The sequence below is a fragment of the Aythya marila genome (assembly GCF_965140915.1).
Source record: "Aythya marila genome assembly, chromosome: Z".
Classification (NCBI taxonomy): domain Eukaryota; kingdom Metazoa; phylum Chordata; class Aves; order Anseriformes; family Anatidae; genus Aythya; species Aythya marila.
This window is the reverse complement of record NC_139080.1, coordinates 30,585,814-30,604,367: the sequence shown is the minus strand read 5'-3', so window position 1 is coordinate 30,604,367 and position 18,554 is coordinate 30,585,814. Positions and strand designations below refer to the sequence as shown.

The 18,554-nt window shown below is 36.5% G+C and overlaps 1 protein-coding gene across 3 annotated transcripts in view; it reads right to left on the bottom strand.

Moving 5' to 3' along the window:
* The window catches only part of UHRF2 (ubiquitin like with PHD and ring finger domains 2), an 85,166-nt gene that overhangs the window by 32,760 nt on the left and 33,852 nt on the right, over positions 1–18,554 (bottom strand). For all 3 annotated transcript variants that reach the window (XM_082782519.1, XM_082782517.1, XM_082782518.1), the window contains exon 4: positions 16,648–16,866. In XM_082782519.1, the coding sequence (XP_082638645.1) occupies positions 16,648–16,866 (219 nt within the window). The remainder of the gene's footprint in view (positions 1–16,647; positions 16,867–18,554) is intronic.

Below are 18,554 nucleotides of genomic sequence, written 5' to 3'. Positions count from 1 at the left end.
TTCTCAGAAAAAAGAAGCAAAAAAGGAAAGGCTCTGCTCTCTCCCCCATTTCATTGTCTGCTCCCACCACTTCCCTTGTGCTGACTCCAGTTCTTGGACTCTGCCACATGCTGACTTAACTAAGGCAGAAGAAAACTAAGCCAGGAAAAAACCCACAGGCAACAGAACCCTTTTTGGTGGCCCTGAGATCTGCAGTGGTTTAGATCTCTATGGAACTGGAGTCTGAGAGGACTTTGATGGTGTCTTGATTCACCACGATTGCCTTTTACATGTACCAACAATTATTCACTTTGGCATATGTATTTATTTGACACTTTTTATTCACTTCAGTGTTTGGAGGGAAATACTTCCCCACTTGTTAGTCATATGCATAAACAGAAACCGCTAGCAAAACTGAGAGATTTTGGATATTTCAACAGAACATACAAACACTACATCAATGCAAACATCTCAATCTGACAGAGAAAAGCTTATTTTCCTCACCAAAAAAATCATGTATTTAAGATAAGTTTCATTTGCACACTAGGGGGCATTGCTTAAAGCAGTTCTATACATTGTGGAAACATCCTTCAGTTTTATTTAAGTTTATATGCAGTGCAGTAAATGCAGGAAGGCAAATTCCCTGCATCTCAGCCTGGATGAGACTGTATGGTCCAACCACTCACACTAGAAGGCTGGGCTCCAGCTTCTGTCATTGCAAAGTATGCCTCTGACAACACACTTCTACTCTATGCATGATCATGACATTTAAATTCCTCCAGCTGTCACCACATCTGCAGTTCTGTTTAAGGCAAAATCTCCAGTTTGGGTTTAAAGTGAACTATGTATCTAGAAAATCCTCCCTGAAACAGATAAAAGAGCACTTCCAAGAATAACTACCCCTCTAAGAGGGGCTTTGGGGACCAGTATAGCACCGCAGGTAAAGTGAGAGTGGAAATACCTCTCTTCTGTAGGACCATGCAAAAACCCTTCGTATTATCTACAACACAAACATAAATTCACAGTCATAAAACGCCATGCATTCAAAGATGCGCAGATCCTTTTCAAATGAAAAAATGTATACATAATCTCTGGCAGAAAACATAAACAACCAAATACAGAGAGACATTCTCAGAGTATCAAGGTTTCCCTGCTTATTTTCTGGAAGAAAAAAAAAAATATAAATTACAAAACACACCATCAACAACAAAAAACACCACCACCACCAACATCCAAAAAAAAAAAAAAATCCACATACAAAACAAAACAAACAAGCAAACACACACACAGAAAAAAGCTACCAGCAGTTCTTCTGACCCTCTTCAATGCTATAACCTTGTCATGTTAGGACGTTCCTTATCTATACCGCGGCTTGACTGCCTATCCAGCTTGATTCCTCTAATAGCTATTTCTAATATAACTCATAAGCAGTGGATGCATTTTAAAACTAACACATAGAATTATGCTTTATTTCTCCTAAATAACATGAAATTTTACATTCAACAAACCACGTGTACAGATTTGAGTATCTGTATGCATACAAAGAAAAACAAGCAAACCTTAAAGTTTAAACAGATCTGTATGGGAAAGTCAGAATAGTCACAGAAGTGGAATACATTGCATTTTAGTAAGTGTACAACTACAGAGGTATCTAATGAACAGCTGAAGCATAATGTATTAAATCAGTCAAAATTTTGTCAGGAAATGATACTGACATGTTCAATGTAAACCAAAACATAGCTGCTACAAATATGACTCCCATATAAAAAGGCATTTTCAAATTCTAGTTCATTTCAGACAAATTTCAGCCTATTTGCAAAGCTTATATTCCCTCAAGTTTTAAATCTTGCACATGTTCAGTATTTGTGTGGGTTTGCCTGTAGTACTCTATCACTGTTATGAGCAAAAATGCTCCTAGGAAAGACTTGTAATGTTTCTTTCCCCTGTCTCTACATTGCCTTATTGTCTGGAGCTGTTTTACTTTAATTTAGCTCATTTCTTACAGCATTTTCTCCAGAATTTAGAAAGCAGTATCTGGGAAGCCAAACCAAACCAAACCAAACAAACTTTACATTGCATGCAATTCTCTGAGTACAGTTTTCAGACAAGAAGAAAGGTGGAAAAACACCATAAAGCTGTGGAAGCAAATCTACAGATGCTTGTGCTATTGCTATCCATATCTATGGGGAACAAGCCAAACCTGAGCTCAGTAGAATATTTACTAGGAGTAAATTCCACTAAAGACAATTTAAACTATTAAACTACATTGATTTAAACTGTTAAACTATTAACTACATTGATTATGTCACTGTTTCCTTCAAACATGAAGAGATTTATAATTTGATTCAAAGACGTTAGTAAACTAAAAGGCACCATGTCAAAAAGTTTCTGTGAACTATACAGAAGCAAAGATTTTAATAATCAATTTCATTACCAAAAATCACATGTATGTCAACCTCAAAGCGCTGAAGCTCACCAATACTTCTTCTATATCTAGTTAAGTTAAACAAGTCCTTTATCTAATGCTAGAAAACAGAATTCTCAAAAAAAATAAAAAAAAAAATCAATTGTAAGCAGGTAGCAATTGGTAAAAGTTTAATTTCCTCTCATAGCACTGCTATTCTTATGACTGCTCTGATACCTAGATGGAACTGATAAAACAGACAAAATTAGTAATTTCTATATCACATATACAGTGGTCATGGTAAATGTCCTTCTCTTTTGGGTGTCACTTGCAAGTTTCTTTGGGATAAGGGCACTCAGAAAATAAACTCTAACAAAGTTTTTCCTGAAAGGAGTCTAGTATTTGAACTTCAGAAAACATTGCATTTTCTGCTCTGAATGAAATAAGTAGCAAGCAAACACTACCACATACATTTACAAAGCTAGTATGTTCCAGTAAATACCACAGTTGCATATCCACAACTACAGAGGAAGTTCAACTACCATTGTGACAACTGATGGCTAAGAAAAAGTAAGTTTGCCTTACCAAAGCTGAAAAACTCAGCTTAGCTATTTGCTCTTAAAAGACTAATTTTTCTATCAGCCTACGCATACATTAGCTTTAATGACCATACATAACTTCTCCTTAAAAAAAAAAAAAAAAAAAAAAAAAAAAAAAAAAGGATTATCTAGTAAAACTGTGGTCATATTATTCTGTGAAATACGCAGAGAAACCTTTCTAGACCTTTCGCACAAGACACCTTTCTACATTCCTTCACCTTACCATAGTAAAAATGAGATGAAAAAAAATTAAATTATACCTTAAGCATAGTAAGTAAGACTCTATTTGTATGTCATGAAAGCATGCTAAATCCTCTGAAGAAATTAAATCCCAAAACAGGGCCAGCCAAACCCTGCAATACAACAAAATTCCTAATACAAGCTTTCCTTTTCGATAAGTTAGCCACAGACAGAGAGAAACCTTCAATTGAATCTTCTTATATCCATGTTTTTTGTTTGATTGATTGTTTTTCCATCTTTCTTTTTATATAAACCTTCAGTTTGCAAAATACTCTAGACTAATGTAAGCGCACTTGATTAGAAATATGTTATCCAGGCAATATCCTTGATATTTCGAAGGTCAGCTTTAAAGAAAACAAAACCTGCTAGAAGACAATTACCACATTGTGAATACTCTATTGGATCTTATATTCTGAGAAATTCATTTTCAATTGTTAGACCTATGTCTGGCATTTTATAGTTTTATGATTTTATCACATTGAAATTAAAAAAAAAAAAAAGAATTTCCACATGCACTGAGTCAAAACACACACCTGAAAAAAAATATAAAATTATATATAAAACTAGATATAAAAACTATAAGAATTACACTATTGGAAAACAAAACAAAACAAAACAAAACAAAAAACAAACACATGGGTTATATTCACACAGTGAATCTCTAGGTCTTCTAAAGACTGGGGGTTAGAACTAGATGATCTTTAAGGTCCCCTTCAACCCAATCCATTCTACAATTCTATGATTCCAAGAAAAAAAGCATTGCTCACATTAAGTCATGTTTGCCACTGACAACTAAGACTTTTGTCAGCATCTGTGGTTACCATCAAAGGGTCCAGATCAGCAGAGATACAGCCACAATCAGAACAAAACCTAACAGAATGTAATGTCAGCTATGATCAGCGGAAGTATGAATTCATTTAGCAATTGATACAGATATCAAAACAGGATCAAATTTACTACCACATTCAAAATCTGTATTTTCATATGCACTGCTTTGTTCACCTTCCATTTATGATCAACCAGCATCCATTCTGCATTTGCTAAACTTTCAGCAAGGATCTTTCTATTTTCTCCTGCACCATCAAACAGTTGGATACCTTCTTGAGAACTGTGCAAGAAACCTTTTCAATATTACCACTCTCAAAGCTAGAATTTAGAACTTAGTAAAAGTTAGAACTTTTACTATCATTAGAATTCTGACAGCAATTGAGATACTCATGTTCCTAAGTTCACGTGTACCACATGTACCAGAAGCATGTCCTTGCTTCTTTACACTTTGTGCTTTCACATCTGTCAACTGCATGAATTTGTATCCTGACTTACTCAATGTACACTCTTGAAAGTGGGGATTGATTTTAAAATAGATAAAACTTTTAAAACTTTTTAAACAAGAGAAAACGGGCTCCTGAACAGAATTCATGAATAATGTTTAAAAAACAGTACTATAAAAATACTAAGAATATGTTATAATCATTAGGCTAGAGAATTAAATTAGTGCAATTAAAATAAATAATCTCTACTGAAACCTACTCTTGAAAATCAAAACATGTTCTGACATTCACTTTAACGTGTTTGCTCTAAGTCACTATCAACTAAAATAATGTTTCTGAAACTAAAACAAACACATGTATAAGCATTTGTATTTCAAAAATGTTAAATTGAAAATATCACAATGTGATATAAATTACTACTGCTTGCTTTACATTTAAACATAATTATAACTTTAGCTAAACTGCAAACACGTAATGTTTACACAATTAAACAAAGGTTAAACATACCAATAAAGCAATTACAATTCTCACCAGATATGACTAGAGATTAGATTTTAAACAGGCTTCTTTTAAAAGTGACTTACTGAATCTTCCCACATAAAAATAGCATGTTACATTGATAATTTGACCAAATCTTCTAGGTTGCATTAAATTGCAAAGAAGTTCTTTCACTTTGTATTGCATGCAAACTGAAAAACAGACAATATTTTCAAGATTGTTTTAGAATATTCCACACTCATTTGGTTTATCATGAACATACAAATGTAGTTGCAAAATAGAACAGTACTAGTTGTGATTTTAATTCAATTTTATTTATTTTTATTACATGAGTGACTATAATGACAAACATATTAGACAACTTTTCAACTGTGCAAAAATTTCATTCCCATAAATAAATATATGCTTAGAGAGAGAGAGCACTAAGACAAAGATAAAAACAAAACTATTTTCCAGGATACATTGAAGACTGTACTGTCAGAAATGTCATGACCTATCAGGAACCCTTAAAGCCACTAAAACAAATCAAAGCAAAGCAAAACAATCCCTATCCACCCCAACCCCTCTCACCCTCTTCCCTGACTGCTAAACCTACAGATTCACATTATGGATACAAGTGCAAGCCAGACAGCATAATACTTTGTTAACCTCAGAAGTAAGCATAATGTTTCATGCATTTATAAATCATCATAAGTCATTGGTCAAGACTCTGAAAGAGAATCTTCCTTTGCAGGGACTATCCTTTTTCCTTAGCCTAGGAACTGCAAAGAAGATGGGTATTAGAAAAGCAAGCAAAAACTTAACACCTGGAAAATGGGGAAAGCACTGGCCTAAGAAAATAGCAAGTTACATTGGCAGATCCTAATAATATGTTTATTAGGGTAGCTCAGGAGCATGACTGTCCTGTGCCATTGACCAGATGGAGGAAAAGGCAGTAAATGAAGAACAATGGATCCCACGCACCATGCTGAGGACTGCCCACGGCCAGCCCTGCATCCACGTTGAGGATCTGTCCATGGTACTGCAGAAAGGCTCCTGGTTCAGGACCAGGGTGGGGAAAGGCCTTGACATGGTTACAACTCTCCCCATTTTGAGTCTCAATTAAGTTTGTTGTTTGCACTATCACAATGCTAAATGGCCAGCTGCAGATTCCAAATCCATGTTCAAACATGCAGGTGTTAACACCTAGCTGACAGAATACCCTGAAACAACCAAGTAAAAAGAGCTAGCATCCAGGGATGTTTCTGCTCAGAACAGAATGAATCTCTTCTTGCCAAGAATTCCTGAAAGTGAGAAAGTAGATCTATAGAGAGAAAAAGTCCTAATTAATTTGATACTTAGAGGGCAGTTTCTGATTGTGAAGTGTCTTCATCCTTTATGTTGCTCTTTAGACAAATTAAATCAAATTTCCATGCCATGATGGCCTATTCCATTACTGCATGATATTAAATGCCCCATTCAAGTCCCTAATGGCTATTGCATAATGGTAATATAGCTTTTCTAGTCATTATGTGAATGTTTGGAGTTGGTCATGATACAATTATAATTCATTTTTACGTGAGTATATAACAATTTTCATAGACTTCTGGTTAAAACTGTTGAGAGATTCCTTCAACGTCAGGAAGCTGTGGATGGGACAGGCAAGCAAAGGGTCAGGCATGATCAGAAGAGAAAGAATACAGCAATCAAGGCTGAAGTGTAATCACTTTAAGTGCAGATATCTAAAGAAGGAAATGCCAGCAAAACAGCCTTATGGGGAAAGCTCCTGTGCCCTTTCTGGGGAACCTGCACACCTGGCTGCCTCTCTGAAATGACTGTATACTAACGCACACAGCACGGGGAACAAACAGGGTGAATCACTGAAGTCTGTGTAATTATTACATGAGTACAACCTCACTGGGATGATAGAAGCATGGTGGGATAGCTCATGTGACTGGGGTGCTATGGTGAATGGATACACACTCTTTAGGAAAGATAGGCTATTAAGGCAAGGAGGAGAAGTTGCCCTTTAATGGGGACAGGTCAGTAGCCAGTCAAGAGCTCACCGGTCAAGATCACCAGACAAAACTACATTGGTGATGCTAGTATTGCATCCACAGGACCTGGTTCTCAAGCACCTTGATAGGATGACACAGCAGAACGCAAGAAACGTAAAAAAATTCTGAGGTGCAGTGACAACTTCCTGACACAGGTGATCAAGGAAACGTGGATGGCTAGGCCTGACTACAAACAGAAGAAATTAAATGTGAAAGAGGCAGCTTTGGCTGCAGCAATGATGAAAGGTTGGAATTAAAGGTCCTTAGAGGTGGCAGCAAGGTAAAAAGCAACACCACAGACTGGATTTCAGACAGCAGATTGACCTCTTCAGAGATCAGCTTGGAAAAATCCCACAAGATACAGCCCTTACTATTAAAGAATCCCGTTCTCCAAGCTCAGAAAAGGTTCATCCCCACATGCAGGAAATCAAAGGCATCAGGAGGCCTGCATTGATGAACAAGCTGCTCCTGACTAAACTCACACATAAAAAGGAAGTATGTAAGAGGTGGAAGCAGGGGAGCTGACCCAGGGGACTGTAGAGTTGCTGTCCAGCTGTGTAGTGACAGAGCTGGGAAGACCAAGGCCCACTTGATGTTGAATCTGGCTAGCAATGTGAAGGGCAACAAGAAAGGTTTCTAAAAACACTGAGAAAACATGGACTCACAACTAAATGTGACAGGGTCCCTGATGACAAAACAAAACACAAAAGGCAAAGGTACTCAAAGCCTTCTTTGCCTCAGCATTTACTGGAAAGATCAGTCTTCAGAAATCCCATGTCCCTGAGACCAGTGGGCATGTCTCAAGCAAAAAATGACTTAGCCTCAGTAGAGGACACTTAAACAAACTGGACACGTGTTAGTTTGTGGAACCTAGTAGGTACCCATGAACACTGCGGGAGCTACTTTTTGCCTGTACAGGGCCACTCTAGGTCATCTCTGAATAGCCATGACAACCCAGTCACACTCCTAAGAACTGGAAGAGAATAGATTTAACTCCTATCTTCAAGGAAGAGAATGAAGGAAGATCCGCTGACAGATCCAGGAAATGATGATTGTGAATTGTTAGCATGCACTTTCAGAAGGAAAATCATGTTTAAGTAGCCTGGTGCTTTTCTGCAATGAGGTGACCTGCTTGGAGGATGACAGGGGAGCAGATATTGTTGACCTCCACTTTAGTATGGCTGACATTGCCTCCCCAACATCCTCACAGACAAGTTTTAAGCGTAGCTTCGGTAAGTGCACAGTACAGAGGATTAAAAGCTGACTGATTACCTGGGTCCAAAGTATTGTGGGGAATGGCGTAAGTCCCATTGGAAGCAAGCCACTAGGGGTTTACCTCAGAGGCTGATACTGAAGCCAGCTCTTTCTTTTAAGCACTGTCTTCTACCTTCACTAATGAGCTGAATGACAGGAACCATGGGAACCTATTGCATTCTCAGCAAGTTCTCTTTTAACACAAATCCAGGCTGATAAATCAACTGAGTGTGCTGTCTTTCAGATTGACCCAGACAGAGAATTTCATTATGTTCAACCAAGGGAAATAAAAAGGCACTGGTATAAAGGCACTGGTAAGGCCAAAGGCTGAGTAATGTGTCCAGTTCAGGGCTCTGCAGTATATGAAAGTTATGGGCTTACTGGAGCAATTCCAGAAAAGAGTCAAGAAGATAATTAAGGAATTGGAGCATCTTTGACATGAGAGCGTTTAGTCTGGAGTAGAGAGGCTTGTGTGTAGAAGACACTTAATAATACATATACTTATCAGAACAACACAAAGAACAGAGAGCCAGACTTGTCTCACTAGTGTCTACTGGCAGGACAAGAGGTAATGGGCACAAATGAAAGTACTTGAAGTCCCCTCTGAACATTTATTTAAATTTTATTTTTTTAAAGCAGTGATTGCCTAGACAGGTTGTCAAGTCTCTACCCAGAGACTCAAAACCCAACTGGACATAGGCCTGGGTTGATCTCTCTCACTGATCCCGCTCCAACAGGGGAGTTGGACTAGATCAGCTCAGAGTCCTTTTTACCCTTAATGAGTCCCCCAAACGTATACATATATTTTAACACTATTCCTTTTAAATTTTTATTTTCAGAAGGTTGAACATTATGAAAATTATGAATGTTGCTCATCACTTTCCTAGATTTTTTTTTAACTGAAGTTTATTCTTCCTCTCTTATTTGAAATTACTTCCCTCACTGAGAATAAAAAATTAAGTTTTGAAATGTTCCTAAGGATTACCTCCTAGAAAGCAAATCAAAAGACTCTGTGTTTCCAGGTCTGCATGTTTATTAGAAAAAAGTATAGTGTTACAAGTACTGAAGATGTTTGTGTTTTTTTGGTGTGGGAAAACAAACAAAACCCTTGAGATTCAAGTCAGTCCATTCTTCACATCCAAAATATATTTATTTCATTCTAATTATGAAATGGTTATCAAATCCAAGATATAACTTTTAATACATCTGTTTAAGGTTTATTTTTTTTAAGTAGCTAACATTTTAACAAATTTTATCTGTCTTATCCCTGTCCCTTGTTGCAATTTAGATCCATTTCCTCCAGTCCACCTGACATGTATTACTAGGCTTCCCAAACCATCTCAGCAGCCCTGTAGAGCCCCTCAGAGATCTCCTCTAGTTTATCTTTTGTTTTTGTGTGCACAGGTGTCTGAGGTGGTGGATCTAGTATTCTTAATGCAGTCTAATGAGTACTCAATATGGGGGTAAACATCTGCCAACCTTCTGATTCCACTGTTTTTCGTATAGCTCCAATTTTTTTCATATAGGCCAAATATTGTTAGCCTTCATTACAGCAAGGACTCACTGCTTGCTCATCATGTTCACCTTGCTATCTACCAAGACCCACAAGTTCTTCTCAGCAAAGCTGCTTCCCAGTCAGTGCAGTTTTAACCTTCATAGCAGCAAGAGGCTCTGCCTTCCCAGGTTTTGGAGGACTCTGCATTTACCCTTGTTAAACTACGTAAGGCTCATTGTGAGCTCCTGCCTGCTCAGGTCCCTCTGACTTGCAGTACTATACTTGAGTACTTCCACCACTCTGCCAATTTGCTTTCTGTGAACTTGATGGTAGTGCACACCCTTGCCTCTGCCAGGCTATTGCTGAAGACAGAATACAGTACAGGTCCCATAACAGACTCTGGTAGTTCTCCCTTTCTGAGTAGTGTATAAACATTAAGCACTACTCTGAGTCTGGTTATTATTATTATTATTTTTAATCCCATGTAGTTGCCTACCTAACAAGATTACATCATCCTAATCTGGACAGAGTATTGTGGGACACATAGTTGAAAGACTTGCTAAAACTAAAGTAAATTATTTGTCCCCCCCCTCGGACAAGTGCTACTTGTTTTACTGTTGAAGGCAGTGAGGCTCATAAGGTATGATTTGCTTGTGTGTGTGTGGGGGGATCCATCCTGGCTCCAAACAATCTTCAAATGGCGAGCACTTCAAAGAGGACCATGCTAGAGTTTTCCCATAGATTCAAGTGAGGTTGACTGGCCTGTAGCTCTATCTTGGCATTCTCAACCTTTGTCCTCTTCCAGTCATAAAGAGCCTCCCCTGATCTCAGTGAGTTTTCAGACTCACTAGAGAGCAGCATTACTACAACAGCACAGTACCCTTTGCACCCCTGGATGCAACCCATCTGGTTCCATGGACCTAGGACAAACTCTTGCAAGTAATCGTTGACTCAGTCATCATCCATTGCTGGTGGCTCCTCTCCCTGAATGTTCTCACTAGGCAGAGCAGCCAGAGAACTTGTAGGTAGAGACTGAGGCAATTGTTACTGGGTCATCTGTCATACTCACAAACACATGCTTCCTTATTTAGCCTTCTACTGCCAATGCAGTAGTAAACGCTCTTTGTGTTGCTCTTGAGATCTCTTCTAAGTGTTCTTCTAAGTATCAACTGTAGATAAGGTTTGGTTCTTGTAACACCATCCTTGTATATTCTGAATTCCTCATTTACAACAGTTTCAGGAATACAACTCAAGTCTGGTCTACTAAATTCCAGTGTCCATTTTCTGCTACTCTTTCATCTATTACATCAGTATCTTAATAACCACTATTTCATGGTCAGTATAGCCAAAGCTACCATTAAGCATCTCATCCCCAGTACATTTCAATGAACAGCACATCCTACTGTGCATCACCTTGCTGGCTCCATCCTGTACCTGTATCAAGAAGTTATCCCTGCCACCATCCAGAAATCCTCTGACTGCTTGCATTTTACTGTATTGTCCTGCCAGCAGGTATCAGGAAGTTTTAAGTCCTCCATGAACACTGGTGCCTTGTTACTCAGAGACTTTTAAAGAAGGCTTTGTCCTTTTCATCACCTTGAATGGGTGAATTACCACTACGTCATCCTTTTTGACCCCTCATCCTGACCAACAAGATCTCTCTCACTGTTGGCATCCTGCTGAAGAGTTCCCTGTATCTAAACTTCTTTAGATCACTGCAACCTCACCTCATTTTCCTTGTTGTTCCTGACAAGCTTGCATCCATTTATTTCTCATTCCAGTCACGTTAGTTGTCCCATCATATCTCACAGATGCAGAACTAATTGTTCCTGTTTTTGGTTTTTTTTTTTTTGGTTTTTTTTTTTTTTGTTTTTTTTCCAGGCTGTATACATTTGCATACATGCACTTGATATGAGTATACCTCTTTTATCAGTCCCAAGATCCTCCTTATTCCCACCACCCTATACCTTCTGCTTTCCACGCACATACTAAGCCTCCCCTTAACAAGGGGGTTTATAAGTCTCCCTCATTACCTAAAGCTCTACTCACCAGGATTCAGTCTGTTGGCATAGATGCTCTTATTCCACTTGAGGATGAAAGGCTTTTAGGAACAGATGGGAATCCAAATACGAGACCCACAGTATCAAAAGCCAAATCCCTGTCAACACCAGCTGTGCAGCTAACCAGGTTTTGATACACAGAATTTGCCTGCTTCTTTCATTTAGGAGGATTTGTCCTCCAAAGCCTTTCCCTTTCACCAGCAGGACTGAGAAGCTCCTACCAACAGCTGTGTTAATTAAAAAACATCTTATATGGGAGATGACGAGCTGCACTGAAGTCATGAGGAGGAGAGGAAGGAGTGAGATATGAATTCACCCTTTCAGAAGTTTTGTTATCTACAAGAAATATGCTATCTATGTCTGTGCAAGGAACTTTCAGGTAAGTTCTTCAGCAATCAGAATTCTTAGAATACCCGTCGATACCACATGAAAGCTATTTGGAAAAACAACTTCAAGTAAATCTTGTTAGTATTCCACTTATCAGAATAACAATGTCTTCTAAGATTAACCACCAGTAATCAAAAGACATTACATTAAAACAAACGAAATTTGAAGTTATTTTCTGTAGAGAACTATATCACAATAATATAAAAAAATAAGTAAAGTACAAACTATAGACTGAAATTCCAAATCTAAGCAAGAAATGTTTAGTATCAGAGCTACATTATTATTATGTCATACCTAATGAGGTATGACAACATCAACTATGACATGTTAATTATCACTACACATAGTGAAATGGATAGAGAAATAACAGTAATATACTTTGTGAGTGTTAAAAAAGTTGCAACCACCAGTAACTTTTTTGGACTAGCTGTACATAAGACATTTTTTGAAGCATCCAGAACAGAGTGCAAGGCTTGTTTCACTGCTCTGTAATGTGTTTGAATTCTGTATCTCTGCAAAGACTAGAAAAATGATTAGGTATGACTTCAAAACCAGGAATTAAATATAAATGAAAAGTGTTGAAAAATTAGAATTAATTCTAATTAGAATTAATTAGAAAATCTAGAGATAGCATAAAACCTTTCTACAGACATCATACTACATTCCAAGAACAAAAACATGCCAGACATGAGTAAAAGGAGACTAGGCAAAGAAATGATAAATGGATATATCCTACAACAAAACAGAGGCGGTGTTCTAAATGGGGAAAATAAACTTTCAATATAGAAGATTAAACAGAAAACCAAGTATTCAAAAAGGAGGTCTACCTCAAAACAGAATTCTTTTTAAGGAGCAGGAGGCCTTGCAGAACACCCCAAAGAACTAAAAGAAAATCGATATATAACATTGACATTTTAGAACCCTTTCTATTACTTTCCATTATAGTTACTCAGGTAAAGACCTCAAATTAATTAAATATTCACTTGGTAAGAGGTATAAAACCTACAGAATTAACCATTTTTTTTTCTGATATTTTTGTATCATTCTGATGATTTAAACAAAAAGACATCTCTTGGTATTGAGAGATGTTCTTAATAAATCCCAATTTTCAAGGGCTGAATTCAGAAAAGTAAAAGCTGATTTTCACAAAACTACAGAACAGCTGAGTTTGGAAGGGACCTCTGGAGATTACACTGCCTGAGCAGGATACACCCTGTAAATCCAATTCAAATCTATTTGGAGGTGCCACATACACAGACCTGTACATAGGACCATGTGTATTCCATGACTGTGTGCTCATAAGCCCATTTGCAGTATGCAAAGCAGCCGTTTCCCAAATATTTCTATCGATGACATCAAGTACAAATTGCATATGTCTCAGGCATCCTACAGTTACAAATTAAATTTCAGTTCCAATGCAGATACGGGACAGATAAAAATTATTAATATGTGGTTAAGTCTTCTGTACAACGATGTCTTTCTCATTTTCAGTCTCACTTCTCTTTGGTAATGTTCTCTAATCCATGTCTGTTTCTCAAAACATGAACTAATGATGACAGACTGTAAAGGACACTTCCTTTAGGTTGTGATTAAGACATGAATAAAAGTAACACATAAATACACACATCAACAGATACAGTAAAAACAAATATTCATGGTATGTTCTACCATAAGTGTTCTATGTTCTCCAAAGCATTACCACAAAGACAGTCTTGATACTTCCTGTCCTGGTGCCAACAGCTCCATGAAATCTTTTTCAGAAGCCATCAAAAAAATCACTAAGTCAAATGTTAGACTATTTTCTACAAAACTGGTTGTTTCAAACAGAGCCTTTTTAACAAAATAGCAGAAAGGGAGGAGACATGGCTGTGACTGTATCTGAATCATCTCCAAGAACTCTGTCTGTCATTACTGTCTTAAGGTTGTTCTTAGGTAGTGCGCAAATAATTCGTCACTAACATATAATCAGTTACTCACTAATACATATCCATAAAACTTTTATGATAGAGTACACCTTCATTACATTAGCATTAGTTAAATATTTTAATGAACAACTAATTACAACTTTAGATTAAGAACATTAAAAACAGTAAGACTGACTTTTTATTTTGCAAATTACCATAACAAGAAAGTAAAGTGAGCATGCTCCTCCCAAGCTTATCAGTATTAGCAGATTTATCTTGTACTTTTACTTTTAAATGAGAGGATTTACCGTTAACTGACAGGAATGGTTTAGGTAACACATAACAGAGTATTATTTACCAAATATTCCTTGATATGTTACAGAAATGATAGGTTACAGAAATGATAGGGCTCAGATACCCTTACCTTCTGCAAACTAGTTGACTGGCTGTATAGACAAACTATCAACTTGTAAAAGAAGCCTAAGTTCTTATCTGGGAAGAAAATTCACTGAAATAGGGTTCCATTTGGAAAATTGACTTAAATTCACCACCTACAGTATTTATCAAATGTGACTTCAGCCCCCAAACTCTATCCAGAGGACAGAAAGAGGTCAGTACTACAGGGAACACCCACAGTACTTGCTCTGTTACCATCTTCAAATTTGAAGCATAACTAACAGCTTATTCAGACTGAAAAAAAGCTATCCTGTAGAGATCCAACCAACACAAGCAGAATTTTTAGCCATCACTCGAAATGGGTACTTTGTTTTGCCAAAAAAAATCCTATTTTACTAAACTGGAAAAATTCTGAAAGAACCCCTACCTACAGACAACACTTTTAAATAACTATCAATAGACATTTGACTTTAATGTAAACTGATAACTGGATAGTTCTGATTATAGAAGGCCATGAACTCCATTTCTGTGATTCACCAAATGTTATACAACTATTAAATGTATTGCAATGAAAACACTAATCTCTCTATTCTGTCCTCTTAAATCTCTTCTCCCTTGCGAAGTTAATGATTAATAATTCAGTATCTACTCAATTTCTTCTTGTTTCACATTTTTTCCCCACTTTGTCTCAAAACATGTCAAAATGTCCTCTCTGGGGACATAGTCACGGCACCAAGCCTGTCAGAGTTTAAGAAGCCTTTGGACTGTGCTCTTAGTCATATGGTCTGAATTTTTGGGTAGACCTGGGGGGTGCCAGGAGTTGGACTCGACCCTTATGGGTCCCTTCCAACCCATATTCTATGATTCTATATGCCTGCTCTAATTAGCACAAGAAGATGGTAATACACTGAGATTGCCCATAAAACAACTCCTGTTACTTTAAAACTAAAAAACATCCACAAAACAATTTTCACCTACTCTTATCATATACCATGCCTTTCTTATTTCTCCAGTACTACATGTGACTATTTTTAAGCAAAATATTGAATTGCACCTTATCATAAGTTTGCATTTCTTCCAGTTAACCACATACTGCATCATATCTTCCTACAGATGCAATGTTTCTCCCTTCTTATAATAAAAATACTCTAAATAGTCTACTTCTCTTTAAGAAATATACTCACAGACTAATGACACTACTCACTGAGTAAATTTGGGGCATGCCATGATTAAACCAATCATTTAATAAGCAAAGTTTCACTTCAGTTCCAGTTGCATTTTAAAATCAGTTTTTGCATGTAAGCCTTCCTTAGAATGTTTCTATCTTCTGCATGGATGAAGGTGGCAGACTGGATCCAATTGCCTTCAGTTCTTTAGTGCCAGAAAAGGGTAATGTTAATGGCATGAGGAAAGCTAGTTGGAGGAGGAAGGTTACAGTGAATTCTTCAAGGAGATTGTTCATAAAGATTGATCATCTTTTAATCTCTAAAAAAGCAATCATACAGCTTACTGGAAGTTATATCATAAAAGTTTCTGCAGAAAACAGTGTACCCAAGAGTCACACATGAATTTTTAAAATCAAACAGGAAACCCAAACAAAGGAAAGATACTCTGTTGAGTTCAGCCACATGAAAATACAAGTAATTCCCACCCCCACAGATCCACATTTTACTTGTCATAAGCTACCAAAATTTTATTCTTTAAAGATCCAGTTAGCCAGTTCAGACTTACTCAGATTGTCAGAGATAACTAACATTCAGTGAGACATAGAATTTTCCAAACTTTCAAGTTACTGAAAACAGACACTTCAGCTTTGAGTGGAATCAAAATATATAAATAGATATATAAATAACTAAAAAAATATAAATACAAATAAAAACATTCTGATCAGGTAGAATCACATAATACATGAAATCCTGTAGTTATCTTCAGCAGTCTTACGAAATGTAGAAATTACAACTCATAGCTAAGTTTGCACATTTTAAAAAACATACACTGGAATTCCATGATTCAGACAGCTGTGGGATTTAAGTATCACATTAATTTTAATCTGGTGATGACTAGTAGACAGAAAGATACTTTATATTAAATGTAAAGATTTTGAGTTGGTCAAACAATTCTTACCCCAGCAGAATTTTAGCATGAACCTCTTTGTTAGTCCTTGAGATTTCTCTCAAAGAGGTAATTTCTGCATCAAACCAAAATCCTCTTTCTTCGGGAGTTTCAACATTGTAGTTAACCATCACCACATCACCCACTTTTAGTTCACTCCACTTCAGAATGGTTCTTGCTCGGGGTCGAAGATTACTGGTGTCCATTTCTACTATGCCATTCTCCGGGTACCTTGAAAAGCAAAGCCAAAAACAGTAATGATTATTACTCCTGTAACAGTAAGTTATAAGTCATAGGCAACATTTTTCAAGAGTATAATTTTTAAGATGTCTTTGACTTACAAAACACATAGCATTAAAAAAATCAGACCTACTATCCTTCTGAAAATTTTATTTTGATCTGAAGAGTCCAGCTGTTTGATTAATCTCAGATGGATACAGCAGCATCCACAAGTTGTATTATAAAATTAAAAAAAATGTAAGAACTGGTTGTTGGATTTTTTTTTCCACATTTGTAATGCAATCAATTTCAAATTTTAGCACAGACATAGACCAATTTTGTTGATTTCACTGAGAGCTTCTTCCTTAAACCAACAACAAAAAAGCAGTAACCATTATTTTAATGTTTTTCAGCATGGCACATTTGTGATTTAGGCCTGTTCTTAAGCATTTGTTACATTTCCACTATATTCATTATATTTCGGACTAATCTTTTTAACAGTTTGACCTTACAAACACAGCATATTGAATTCATGTGGTAGATACAGTCCAAATCCATGTTCAGTGAACCACAGGTTTAAAAAAAAAAAAAAAAGGCTAACTACAAAATCAAATAAGGGAGAAAGAACTCAGACTTCCTCTCAGACAGATGATCTAATAAGTGGAAAATGTTTCTTCCTTTTAATTATGAAAGAAAAACCTGGAAAGGCAAATGTAGGATCAGTCCTTTTGACAACTTCTTTTGAGAAAATGCAGTGAGGAATGCAACAGTATAAGAAATAATGGAAGAGGAAAATGCTTCACTAAAACATAATTAAGAAATGTTGGTTTGTTTTTTCACTGAAGACAGTTTTTTAAAAAAAAAAAAACACTATAGTATTTTACACATTATTACCCCCAAAATTGTTAGGGTTTATAAGATACGGCATACAGCAGCACTGGAAGAAGGTGGCAATCGCAGCACACATACAAAATTAAACAGTAGTAAGTAATATCTGAAGAAATCCAATTCCTTTCCAAGTTCAGATTCATTTACCAGAATTAAGATAGCTGTTAAATATTGCTATCTTAAAAACAAACATGAAATACATAGCAAAAAAAAAAAAGACTGAGATATTAACTTTTTGGTCTAACAACACAGCCTTCTTAGGTCCTGCGTATAAGGTAATTCTTCAGCTACAGTAGTGCTTGTAGAGTTTTCAGATGTGCTGTAAATACAGCACAATACAGACATGAAAAACATTGCTAGCAGAAAATACCTAGCCTGCTACAAAAAGATTAAGACTCAGATGTTAAACTAAAATAGTGAAGTTCCCTTCTAATACTTCTTGTAAGCAAAGAATCATCCATTACTAAACTTGCCCTAGATGAGGTCACAGTACAAGTCCCAGAGAAAAAGAAAGCAAGTTGAGTGCTTACAGACAAGGGCTATGCAAAGTATTCATTCTTTTAACAAAGATTACTGAGAATAATATATCTTACATTTCCATCATGTAATGATGATTATTTAAACAAGAGTACTCATGCTTTATAGTTTTATATGCCTTTATAAAAGAGTACTGTTAAATCATAATGGCAAAATTCTACCCTTGCTAATATAAGTATGGCTCTTGTTACTTTCCAGCATGCCTATCCATAATGAACAAGACCATTTCAAAGTCTTGGGAAAATTGCATGTTCTAACTACATAAACAAAATGTA